Here is a 13216-nt window from a genome sequence, read left to right on the forward strand (position 1 = left end):
TGAGCCTCCCATCTCAGCCTCCTGAGTAGCTAGGACCACGAGCACACACCACCACACCTGGCTAATGGGACTGTTCAATACTGATAATTGAAAATGAGAGAAAGAAATCAAAAGTAAACTATCATATTATAAAGAACAAATTAGAAAGGAAAGAGATTAGGAGCAGAGAGACCAGATAGAGAATTCCTTCCTAAAAGACCAAAGACTAAGTAAAGATTATGAGGACCTCAAATGGGGCAGTGGCAATAAAAATGGATAATAAGAAATGGATTTGAGAGATGTTTTAGGGGTACAAATTGACTTGGTGGTGAGGGAAGAGGAAGAGTGCAATCTGAGGAAACTTGAGGAGCTAAAAATGACTGAAGTTTCAGGGCCTGGAGGGATTGTGATGCCATTACTGATTTAGGGAACAGAGGAAGAGGAGAAGCAGCAAGTTTTGGGAAGGAAAATGATGGATACTCAATTTGGCCATGTGGATTGTTAGGAAGACCTGATTTTAAGGAGATTTGCAGACAGTTGGAAGTATAGATCCGATGCTCAAGGCAGATGTCACTCGTTCATGCATTGATTCAGGAGAAGAGTTATCCATTAATTCAACAAATATTTATTGAGTGACTACTGTGTGCCAGGTACTGTTCTAGATGCTCCAACAAAACAAAACAAACAAAAATACCTGCCTTCATGTTCTAGCAGGAGAGAGGGTCAATAAACAACAAATGTGATAACTAAGTAAATTATAAAGTATATTATAAACTGTTAAGTGCTATGGAGAAGAGTAAAGGGAATGATGAAGTGGGTTGTGATTTTTAAGTCAGGGTAGGCCTTACTAACAATGTGATATTTAAGCAAATACCTAAAGCTAATGAGGAGTTGTCTGTGTGGATATATTGGGGAAAGAGCCTTCTAGGTAGAGGGAATAGTCAGTGGAAAGGCCCTAGAGTGAGAGTGGACTTAGCATGTTCTAGGAACAGCAAGGTCAGTGATGACTGGAACAGAGTGAGCAAAGGGAGTCAGAACAATTGGCTAATGTAATGATTTAGAAGTAAAATCATCAGTAATGATTTAGACGTAAAATTGTGAATAAAACCAACCACTATTCTAAGTGCTTTCAACTCATTTAATCTTCATAACAACTCTATGAGGTAGGAACTGTTACTATCATCTGCATTTTCACGGATAAGGAAATTGAAGCACAGAGAAGAGGCCAGAAAAGTAGGCCAGTACATACAAAGCCTTGAGTATCAAGCCAAAGAGCCTGAGTTTTATTCTGTAGGCAGTGGTAAGCCATTAAAAATCTCGATTATGGAACTAAAATTATCACAACTGTGCTTTAGAAAGATTAATCTCATGGGATTCTTTGGAATGGATTGGAGGTAGGACAGTAGGTGATAGGAATTGAATTAAGGTGGTAGTAGATGGAATACAACAGAAAGAAATGTGAGCAATTATACAATGCATATTTGTTGAATAATTTAGCTGGAGAAAGCATCAGAAAAATCCATTATGACAAATCTTATCATTTAAGGTCATTTCTTTAGTAGAATGGTGATTCTTAAATTTGGGGGAAACACTGTTTCCTTTGAAAAGCTGATGACAGCTATGAACTCTTTCACTAGAAAATGCACAAGCCCATGATCTTATATGCAGGTTTAGTGGTTTAGGACACACTAGAGTACATGTAGGCTAAGAACCTCTTTGGATCTCAGAATTAGGAGACCTGGGCCTGAGTCCTGCTGGGTCTGGTGTGAACTAGCTGTGACTTTGGGCAAATAATTTACTTCTCTAGACTTTATCTGTAAAAGGAGGTTTTAATTTTCGGTTACTAGATCTTTAAGGGCTCTTTTAGTTCAGAGGGACAAAGTTTCTATTTTCATGGCACTTACTTAGGAAATAGACAACAAATAAGTAAGTAAAGACATTTGATAAGTTAGATTGAAGTGTTATAAAGAAAATTAAAGCAGGGTAAGGAAAAGAAGAATGATTATGTGCATGCGTATTTGCATACTGGTTTTGATAGGATAGTTAGTGTGATCTTTGTGTCTCTATACTATGGGTGCACAGTTTGCTTTTTGCTTTGTCTCCTGACAGGAAAGAATTGGGATGTGAATGCCGCCCTCAGTGATTTTGAACAGCTACGTCAAGTCCATGCTGGAAACCTACCCCCATCCTTTAGTGAGGGGAGTGGTGGCTCCAGGACCCCTGAAAAAGGGTTTTCTGACAGAGAGCCTACTCGCCCTCCCCGACCCATCCTCCAACGGCAGGATGACATTGTTCAAGGTACTGGGGTGACTGGAATGTTTCCGTATATGGAGTAGGAAGGGAGGGGATTGTTAAATGGAGTCATAAAGTCTAGTGATCCATTGGAGGTGATTCCATTTCTTCCCCTTCTCCCAGCCAAACCCAGACTGAGGTGGCCTCAGTCTGCCCAGGTGCTGCAGTCCCTCACTGCGTCTCTGCATCTTTAGTGTTATCCTGTATAAAAGCCTTCCTCAGATACTGTGAAAGAAATAGAGGAAGGAGGATAACAATCTCCTTGTTGATATAAAGTTCACATAAAGGTAGAATTGAAAGAGTCATTACCTCTTTGGGGGGTAATTTGTTAATATTTGCCAATATCTATCAAAATTAAAATGCGTATGTACTCTGACTTAGCAATTTCATATCTAGCAATTTATCATATATGTGTATGTGCACATAAGTATTCTTTAAATAAATACATAAGGCCAGGTGCAGTGGCTCACACCTGTAATCCCAGCACTTTGGGAGGTCGAGGTGGGTGGATCACCTGAGGTCAGGAGTTCGAGACCAGTCTGGCCAACATGGTAAAACCCCATCTCTATTAAAAATACAAACATTAGCTGGGCGTGGTGGTACATGCCTATAATCCCAGCTACTTGGGAGGCTGAGGCAGGAGAATTGCTTGAACTTGGGAGGCGGGGGTTGCAGTGAACTGAGATTACACCACTGCACTCCAGCCTGGGTGACACAGTGAGACTCTGTCTCAAAAAAACAAATAAATAAATGAATAAAAATTAAAAAAAGAAATACATAAATGCAGCATATAAGGATATTCACAGCAGCATTATTTTACAATAATTAAATCTTGAAACTTTTTTTTTTTCTTGAGGCAATCCATCTGACTTGGCCCCCCAAAGTGCTGGGATTACAGGTGTGAGCCACTGCGCCTGGCCCTGAAAACATTTAATGTCCATTAGTAAAGGAATGGTTAAGTAAATTGTAATCATCCATGTTGTGGAATACTCTGTAATCATTAGAAAGAATTAGGCAGAACTTGGTGTACTGTTTTGGAAAAATTTCTAAAATCTATTCAGAAGGGGGCTGGGCATGATGGCTCACACCTGTAATCCCAGCACTTTGGGAGGCCAAGGCTGGTGGATCACCTGAGGTCAGGAGTTCGAGACCAGCCTGGCCTACATGGTGAAACCCTGTCTCTGCTAAAATTACAAAAATTAGCTGGGCATAGTGGTGCACACCTGTAATCCCAGCTACTTGGGAGGCTGAGGCAGGAGACTTGCTTAAGCCCAGGAGGCAGAGGTTGCAGTAAACCTAGATTGCACCACTGCTCTCCAGCCTGGGTGACGGAGTGAGACTCCATATAAAAAAATATATAATTTTTTTCAAAAAGGTAAGACGCAATGCAATGTATGTAGTATACTCTCATTTGTGTTTTAAAAGATGATTTTAAAAGCTGTACATGCATTTTTAGTGGAGATGGGGTTTCACCATATTAGCCAGGATGGTGTCGATCTCCTGACCTTGTGATCCACCCGCCTCGGCCTCCCAAAGTGCTGGGATTACAGGCGTGAGCCATCGTGCCCGGCCAAAACCTGTGTATGCTTCTGTATGCATAAAAATTTCTAGAAGGATACAAAAGTTTGCCTCTGGGGAAGGGATCAGGAATTCTGAACGATAAGAAGACTTCCTTGTGAAATCATTTTATACCTTTTGATAGTATATTGATTTTTTACCATAGGCACATGGTACTGTTTTTGAGGCAGGGTCTTGCTCTGTCCCCCAAGGCTGGAGTGAGGCTGGTGGAACACAGCTCACTACAGCCTAAACCTCCTAGGCTCAAGGGATCCTACTGCCTCAGCCTCCCAAGTAGCTGGGAGCATGGGCACGCACCACCTCACCTAGTTAAATTTTTGATTCTTTGTAGAAATTAGGTCTCACTCTGTTGCCCAGGTGGTCTCGAATTCCTGGGCTCAAGTGATCCTTCTACCTTGGCTTCCCAAAGTTTTGGGATTACAGGTGTGAGCCACCATGCTCAGTCTATGAATACCTAAAAAATATTTTTAAGGTGGGTGTGGTGGCTCACGCCTGTAATCCCAGCACTTTGGGAGGCCAAGGCTGGCAGATCACCTGAGGCCAGGAGTTTGAGGAGAACAGCCTGGCCAATGTGGAGAAACCCCGTCTCTGCTAAAATAAAAAAAAAAATTAGCTGGGTGTGGTGGCGTGTGCGTGTAATCCTAGCTACTCAGAAGGCTGAGGCAGGAGAATCCCTTGAACCTGGGAGGCAGAGGTTGCAGTGAGCTGAGACTGCAGCACTGCACTCCAGCCTGAGCGACAGAGCGAGACTCTGTCTCAAAGAACAAAAAAAAAAAACTAAAAAATATTTGAAAAATAACATCACTATAAGATAACTTTAGACAACTCAGTTTATTTTGTGTATCATATCTGGCAAATATTGTATTAAGAACAGCCCAACATGCTTTTGAAATTTTGCCCCCTTTGGATCATCATTAAATCATTACATAATTGAAGCCATACAAATGAACTGTAATACTACATTGAGCAAATTATAATCACAGTGGAATATCTGCTTGGGAATTACAAGTGTCATGTATTCAAAACAAATGAAATGATGTGGGGTACTATCTACATTATTGTTCTCTATAGACTGTTAAGAATTGACTGTCCCTATAAATTTCTGATAAATATGGGTATTGAGAGTAGTTGTAGTAAGCAATATAAATTAATGTTATTGATGTAGGAAGAAAGTTCCCAAATGTGTAAGATTTGTTGTTGTCTTTTTTTTTTTTTTTTTGAAACGGGGTCTTGCTCTGTTGTCAGGCAGGAGTGCAGTGGCACGATCTCGGCTCACTGCAGCCTCCGCCTCCCAGGTTCAAGCAATTCTCCCACCTCAGCCTCCCGAGTAGCTGGGATTATAGGGGCACACCACCATGCCCGGCTAATTTTTGTATTTTTAGTAGAGACAGTGTTTCACCATGTTGGTCAGGCTGCTCTTGAACACCTGACCTCAGGTGATCCACCTGCCTTGGCCTCCCAAAGGATTTTCTTTTCTATAATGGATTTCTTTTATAATCTTTCTAGAATGAAAATACCCTTTAGAAAAGGTATTTCCCAAGACCCTGAGAATTACCAGAGAGGTTATTTGACTAACTCTAGTCTAGGGAAACCTCACTTCCCTTATTCCCTCTCCTCCCACCAAACAATGACCAAATTGCTAAATGAATGGGTCCCTATCACACTGGGAAATATGGAAGTGGAGGAAGACAGTCAGAGGGAGGGGAAGATCAGGCAAATTCCAAACAAGGGCAGAAAGAGGAATGAATAATTTGGTGCTAATGTGAGTGCCTACAAAAATACTTTCTCTATTTCTCCAATTGTATTTGGCTTCAGAAAAAGGGTTCTGAAATTCAGTAGTCAGTTAGACTTAGTTTTTCTCTGACTGTAAACCCTGTTGAGAGGTAACTTTCACCACATCAGTGTAGAGTTCTCCAAGTGGGCTGTGTATGTTCTAAGGTGACTCCATTTCTCATTGCAGAAAAACGCCTGTCTAGGGGCATCTCCCACGCCAGCTCCAGCATTGTTTCCCTGGCCCGGTCCCATGTCTCCTCCAATGGTGGGGGTGGGGGGAGCAATGAGCACCCCCTGGAAATGCCCATCTGTGCCTTCCAGCTTCCAGATCTCACTGTATACAATGAAGACTTCCGCAGCTTCATAGAGAGAGACCTCATTGAGCAGTCCATGCTGGTTGCCTTGGAACAGGCAGGTCAGTGAGTGCTTCCTCTCCCACACTCTTCCCTCTACTCTCCACCTACAGGCAGCCTTGTGGAGGGGCTGGACTTGATCGGTAGCTTCCAGTTTAAGTGTGTTATCTGATTGCAAAGTCAGGAGTCAGTGGGATAAACTTGTGCTGTCAAAGAATGGATACAGATTAGATACTTTACTCTGGAAATTTCCTGGTTGATGGAAGAGAAACCAGATACACATGTGAAAAGGCCTAGGAATCAATACCTAGAAATCAATACATGAAAAAAATACAACGAATTATAATTGGCCCTGAAACACCCTTGTGAACAGAAATGACCAATGCTGTAGATGATGCACAGTAGTGAACCTATCCCCCCAAATGTATTTACGTTTGTAATTGTGTTTATCTTAAATTATTGTTAAAATTAATTCTTATCATAGGATGAGGCAGCTGGGAATTTTGGAAAAGCTAATCAGGCATTAAAATGCTTGTGTGGGATAAGAACTGGAGTTAGATGAGGGCATGGAAAGGAAGCTTTTATTTTTCATTTTGTAACCTTCTATATTAACCATATACATCTATTTGTAATTTTTTTTTTAAGTTGGTAAATTATCTGGTCTAGGGAGTTTATAAGCCAGTTTTTCATTCAGTAGTTCAAAAACTATGCTCCACAGTAGTTCAAGAAAACTTATGCATCACTCATAAGATATTTTCCTCATGTAAATAATGGGTTGGCAATTGTGGGATGACTGTATGGAATTAAGACTTATTTTCTTGGATATTTTATGTACTTTATCTTATTGCTTATTCCTTTAAAGTCACACCCCACACATGATGACATGCTGTCATATATGCAGATGATACTCATAAGACACCTTAAATACATGCTTTGAGTTGTTTTTGTTTTGTTCATGATGGATTTTTGCTGAGCTTTGTTGCTGTGATACATACTGGTCTCCTGAGTGGAGGGAAGGAATCAGGGCCAGTCCAAGCAGTCAACAGTTTCAACTTATGTCCTTGGCCTCGTCATTTAACCCAGGGTTTCTCAACCTTGGCACTATTGACATTTTGGTCTAGATAATTCTTTGTTTTGCAAGCTGCCTTGTGCATTATATCATGGTTAGCAGCATCCCTGGCCTCTACCCATTAGATACCAGTAGCATCCTGCTACCAGTTGTGACATGCAAACATATCTTCAGTCATTGCCAGTGTCCCTTTGGGACAAAATTGACCCTACTCTCTGATCTAACCAATTGTGCTCACAAGATTCTGACTGACTAGATATAAGTGAAGAAGATATAAAGAGTAATCAAGTGATGGTTTTATTCTGGGTAGGCCTCCTAGAGGAGGCTGCTTTGGAGTCTGTTTTAGAAATAGGAAGGTGGAAGGGCTTCATGGATAATCTCCTTTTCCTCCACTATCTTGTTTCTACAGGGCGTTTGAACTGGTGGGTGAGTGTGGATCCCACCTCTCAGAGGCTGCTTCCTTTGGCAACTACTGGAGATGGGAACTGCCTCCTGCATGCAGCCTCCCTTGGTGAGTCTTGAAAGCAGTCCTCCATTCACCTGCAGAAAGGAAGCAGTTGAGTCAAATCTCATGTGTAGGACTTGATCCAGATAACCTTGATCTTAGGCGGAAATGATGGTTCAGAGCGAGATTGTGCATGCTTACGTGTGTGTCTGTGTGTTTATGTTGGCACAAGAGGAAATGGGAGTGAGCCCTACCTTTGCTAGTGAGATAGTGAAGAGAGCACAGATATTAGCTTGGGCTGGCTTTGAAAGCTGACCCCAGGAGTAATGAGTAGGAGTAAGCCAGCAGTGTATAGCTAGATGTGTGTATGTGTACAGTTCTACTTAATATTTATTCTTTTGTTGTATGAAAAAGGTATGTTTTTAGCAGTCCTTTGTAACACACACTTACTTTATTTTATTTATTTATTTAGTTTTTGAGACGGAGTCTCACTCTGTTGCCCAGGCTGAAGTACAGTGGTGTGATCTCAGCTCACTGTGACCTCCACCCCTGGGTTCAAGTGATTCTCCTGCCTCAGCCTCCCAAGTAGCTGGGATTACAGGTGGGAGCCACCATGCCCCACTGTAAATAGGCTTAATATTTAAAGTAAGGGCTGGGCTCAATGGCTCACGCCTGTAATTCCAACACTGTGGGAGGCCAAGGTGGGCAGATCACTTGAGGCCAGGAGTTTGAGACCAGCCTGGCCAACACGGTGAAACCCCATCTCTACTAAAAATACAAAAATTAGCTGGGCATGGTGGCAGGTGCCTGTAATCCCAGCTACTAGGGAGGCTGAGGCAGGAGAATCGCTGAATCCGGGGGCCAGAGGTTGCAGTGAGTGAGCCGAGATCGCACCACTGTACTCCAGCCTGGGCAACAGAGCAAGACTCTGTCTCAAAAAAAAAAAAAAAAAAAAAAAAAAGGTCAGGCGTGGTGGCTCACGCCTGTAGTCCCAGCACTTTGAGATGCCAAGGTGGGTGGATCACCTGAGGTTGGGAGTTCGAGACCAGCCTGGCCAACATCGTGAAACCCTGTATCTACTAAAAATACAAAAATTAGCCTGATGTGGTGGTGGACACCTGTAATCCTAGCTACTCGGGAGGCTGAAGCAGGAGAATCTCTTGAACATGGGAGGCGGAAGTTGCGGTAAGCCAAGAACACACCATGGCACTCCAGCCTGGGGGACAGAGTGAAACTCTGTCTCAAAAAAACCAACCAAAAAAACCCATAAAAAACCAAATAAACAAAAAATTAAGTCAACTTACAACTTAATATATTATTTGCAGCCTGGTGCCATGGCTCACACCTATAATCCCAGCACTTTGGGAGGGTAAGGCAGGGGCGTCACTTGAGGCCAGGGGTTTGAGACCAGCCTGGCCAACATGGTGAAACCCCATCTCTACTAAAAATACAAAAATTAGCAGAGTCAAGCTGAGGTATCTTACCATTATGCTTTTTTGCCACAGGAATGTGGGGTTTCCATGATCGGGACTTGATGCTGCGGAAAGCTTTGTATGCACTGATGGAGAAGGGAGTTGAGAAGGAAGCGTTGAAAAGGCGCTGGAGGTGGCAGCAGACACAGCAGAATAAAGAGGTGGGAGAGCGTGGGTGGGAGTGCCTTGTTTCCTAAAGTTACCAAGCTGCCAAAGTCACCGGGTGCCTGCCAGTAGAAAATATTTCCAAGTGTTTAGGTCAGTGTGACTCCCCTTATGATCCTGAAAATTGGAGAAAATGCAGTTAACACCAGTGGGGTAAATGCCTTCTGATGTGGTCATGAGAACTGGTGGTGGGCATGAGACCTACAGAGAGGTTATCTAACATTGTGCTTTTCCCCCAGTAGGTGCTTTATAGCTTTTAGTGGCAGTGTTTTGCAAAATGAGTTATGACAATTCCATAGGATTTTTGTATTGTTTTGTTTTTTTGCTTGTAATAAGGCTAGACCAATTTTTAAAGACTTATGTTTTCAGCCCCTATAGAAATGTGAATGCTTAAAATCTTTTTGGACATATATACCATTTGTTTTTCATATACTCAGTTTTAGTTTATTTTAAATTTTAAAAAGCATAAGGAACCAGCATTCTAATCACACACACACACACAAAGCATACCTATTTAATTGAGTCTGAACAGTACTTCTCAGGAGTTTGTCAAATGTTGAGGCTGCTGTTATATAAGGCAGTAACAACAGATTGTTTGTACTTGCCCTCTCCAAAACGGGTTGCGCAAACTATGGCTATTTTGTAAAACAAACAAACAAACAAAAAAAACCTTTTATCAGAACACAGCCCTGTGCATTTCTTGGATGTTTACACGTGTAACTGCTTTCTTCCTCCAGCAGCACAGTAGTAACATGATGTGGCCTGCACAGCCCATACTTACTGACTACCTGGCCCTTTACAGAAAAAGTTTGCTGATTACTTCCCTTCAATAATGACATTATGCCTTTACATAAAAATAATGAGGCTCCCTATTTCCTTTTCCTGTGATTCTGTGCTATGTTTATATCTCCTGCTCTTTATGTATATCTATTTTTTTTTTGCCATGTTATGGCTGGATCTTTCTGGCATTTAATATGGCAATATCTCTTCAGAAACTTTCCTTTTTCGTCCACCTTTCTTTTTTTCTCATTTTATTGCTGTCCTAACTTGACAATGTAGAAGAGTTTTTTTGTTTTAGTTATTTAGAATTTTATATCCTGAAGATTTAATATGTAAGTAGAATATGCTATGTTTCTTCCTCAAAAACAAATAATCCAGTTGTTAAAAGTAGATGATATTAAGATCAGAATCCTCTCCTTGAGCAGCCAGTCTTCCCCAGAAGATTCCTGAGGGAAATAAACCCACAGGGGCAAGGCCACATAAGTGACATTCTTTTTTAGCACCAAAAGCTTGGCTGGATCTCATGGAAAGCTTTTGCCTGAGCTAGAGCTAGCCTAGAATTTAGAATCCAAAGCAAATCAGTAGTCAGTTTTGTGGTAGTCAGCTTTGTCCTCTTCACTGTTGAGTTCAGATAATACCGGAACCTTAACCACTGCAGAGGCAAGAAAAGGCCAAACCAGAACATGCCAACTATTAAGTAGAAATGACAGCAACACCCAGAAAATTAGGTGTGCCCAATTCCAGTTATTAAAGCAATTACAGTTATTATTCTAAAGATGGGGTTAGATTATAATGGTATTTAGCCAGGAAACCCAGAAATACCCACGTTCTATCCTTGGCCAGCCAGCCTTTCCCTCTCAAAGTCAGCCTTTCCATCTGAAAGTCCCCAACATGCATAGAGAATAGTGGCTAGTAATGGAGCAATAGTTTTAGTCCTTTTGCTCAGTACAGTGAAAGTTCATACTGAAAATGTGGCCTTCATAAATTGTCTTAGCTTAGACCATTCATAGCATTATACCCACCTTGGGAGTGGGAATGGTAGGAGGAGGATAATGAACTGGGGAAGCTTCCTTTAGCTCCCCAGTACCAAAACCACACTAAATAAGTTTTGATTTCCTGGGCTTCCTTGTTTTATGTTGAAATTGGTGGTGAGGCTCAGTAATAGTTTCTTAAATGTTAAGGCTAGAAGTTGTACACCACCTAGTGGCTGTGTACATTAAAACAGGAAGCAGAAACCGGCCAGGAAGAGGGAGCCGGATCCCTCTGGATGTGTCTATTGGAGTGACTGCAGCACTCCATATAGAACCTGGGCATTGCTCTCTTTATTTTTAATTGAAGTAAAATTTGTGATAGCATTTTACAAATTGAAAATAGCTGTGTCATTTAAAAAATTCCCATTAAATTTGTTCCCAATACCCCTCATGTTTCCAGTGATTTCCTTCTACTCTGTCAGTGTGCGGTTAAGCCGTATAGACTCATTTTAATACTAATGTCAGCCAAATAAAATTAATAAGTTAAACTTATTTCCCTTATCATTATATACATCCTAAAGCCAATGTATTTTAAAATTGCTTGTACCATTGCCTGCTCTCCTTTGATAAAAATTGTAGTTTCACTTAGCATATGTTTATTGATTATAGTCACAAAATAGACCTTGGGTGTATTGCATAAAACATGATCCTAGCATAGAGGAGGAGATGGACATGTAAATACATAATTGCAACAGGTTATAACATGTATGATGACTCTTACAATAGACGTCTCTATAGCAGTTAATGCTGGCCGGATGCGGTGGCTCATGCCTGTAATCCCAGCACTTTGGAAGGCCAAGGCAGGCGGATCACCTGTTGGTAGTTCGAGACCAGCCTGGCCAACATGGTGAAACCCCGTCTCTACTAAAAATACAAAACTAGCCAGGCATGGTGGTGTGCACGTGTAGTCCCAGCTACTCAGGAGGCTGAGGCAGGAGAATTGCTTGAACCTGGGAGGTGGAGGTTGCAGTGAGCCAAGATCATGCCACCACACTCCATCCTGGGTGACAGAGCAAGACTTTGTCTCAAACAAACAAACAAAAAAACAACAACAACTCTATAGCAGTTAGGGAGAGAGGATACAAAGGAAGGAGTGGTTGATCTGCCAAGGGAGATTTAGGAGACTATTTAGAGGAATGATACCTGAGTTCTGTCCTAAAAGTTGAGAAATTGTTCACAAGGTTGATAGAAAGTGAGCTACTCCAGGCAGAAGGAACAGCTTAGACAAAAGCTCAGTAGTATAAAACAACATGGTATATTTCAGGAACTACAGCTGATTCAGTGAGATATATCTGACTAGAGAAGTGGGTAGGGGCCAGGAAGAAGGCTTTGTATGCAGCACTTCTACTTGGGAGGCTGAGGCAGGAGAATTGCTTGAACCCGGGAGGTGGAGGTTGCAGTGAGCCGAGATCGTTCCACTGTACTCCAGCCTGGGCGACAGAGTGAGACTCTGTCTCAAAAAAAAAAAAAAAAAAAAAAAAAAAAAAAAAAAAGAAGGTATCCAGGTGTGGGGTGGGTGAAAGAAAGAAAGGAATATTAGATAATTCCTTGGTTTTGAGCTTGGATGTTTGGGTGATAGTTGGTGCTATTCACTAAGGTAGGAAAATAGGAAGAAGAGTGGGTTTGGGAAAAAACAGGAGTTCTATTTTGACTTTGCAGAGTTTGAGGTAGCCATGGGCAGGTGGCAGTCTCCAGTAGGTAGCTGGATATATGAATATAGAAATTAAGAAGTCTAGGCTGAGTGCAGTGCCTCATGCCTGTAATCCCAGCATTTTGGGTGGCTGAGACAGGCAGATCACCAGGTCAGGAGTTCGAGACCAGCCTGGCCAACATGGGGAAAGCCCGTCTCTACTAAAAATACAAAAATTAGCTGGGCCTGGTGGTGGGTGCTGTAATTCCAGCTACTTGAGAGGCTGAGGCAGGAGAAGCATTTGAACCCGGGAGGTGAAGGTTGCAGCGAGCCGAGATTGTGCCATTGCACTCCAGCCTGGGTGACTCTGTCTCAAAAAAAAAAGAAAGAAAGAAAAAGAAAAGAAATTAAGAAATCTGGGCTGGAGATAGATGGTATATACCATACAGATGGTAGTGGATGAGATTATGGCAGTAGAAGAGATCACCCAGAGGGAACCAAGGTGAAAATCATTGACACACCACTAGTATTTTGGGGGCAGACAGAATTTAGAGGAATAGAAAGTAATTTTATGGACGCTAATGGCAAAGAAAATTTAAAGAGGAAAATAACCCACGTGAAGGCCAAGATGGGAACCAGGGTCCACTGA

General features: G+C 41.9%; 1 protein-coding gene across 11 annotated transcripts in view; it reads left to right on the top strand.

Moving 5' to 3' along the window:
* OTUD7B (OTU deubiquitinase 7B) overlaps nucleotides 1-13216 on the top strand; it is a 73007-nt gene that overhangs the window by 37402 nt on the left and 22389 nt on the right. For 6 of the 11 annotated variants that reach the window (XM_016926178.4, XM_063814336.1, XM_016926184.4 and 3 more), the window contains 4 exons: nucleotides 2089-2277; nucleotides 5810-6037; nucleotides 7454-7555; nucleotides 8995-9122. In XM_016926178.4, the coding sequence (XP_016781667.1) occupies nucleotides 2089-2277; nucleotides 5810-6037; nucleotides 7454-7555; nucleotides 8995-9122 (647 nt within the window). The remainder of the gene's footprint in view (nucleotides 1-2088; nucleotides 2278-5809; nucleotides 6038-7453; nucleotides 7556-8994; nucleotides 9123-13216) is intronic. The other 5 variants (XM_016926191.4, XM_063814327.1, XM_063814321.1 and 2 more) reach the window with 1 other exon arrangement.

This window comes from Pan troglodytes, chromosome 1 (assembly GCF_028858775.2).
Source record: "Pan troglodytes isolate AG18354 chromosome 1, NHGRI_mPanTro3-v2.0_pri, whole genome shotgun sequence".
In the NCBI taxonomy this organism is placed as follows: domain Eukaryota; kingdom Metazoa; phylum Chordata; class Mammalia; order Primates; family Hominidae; genus Pan; species Pan troglodytes.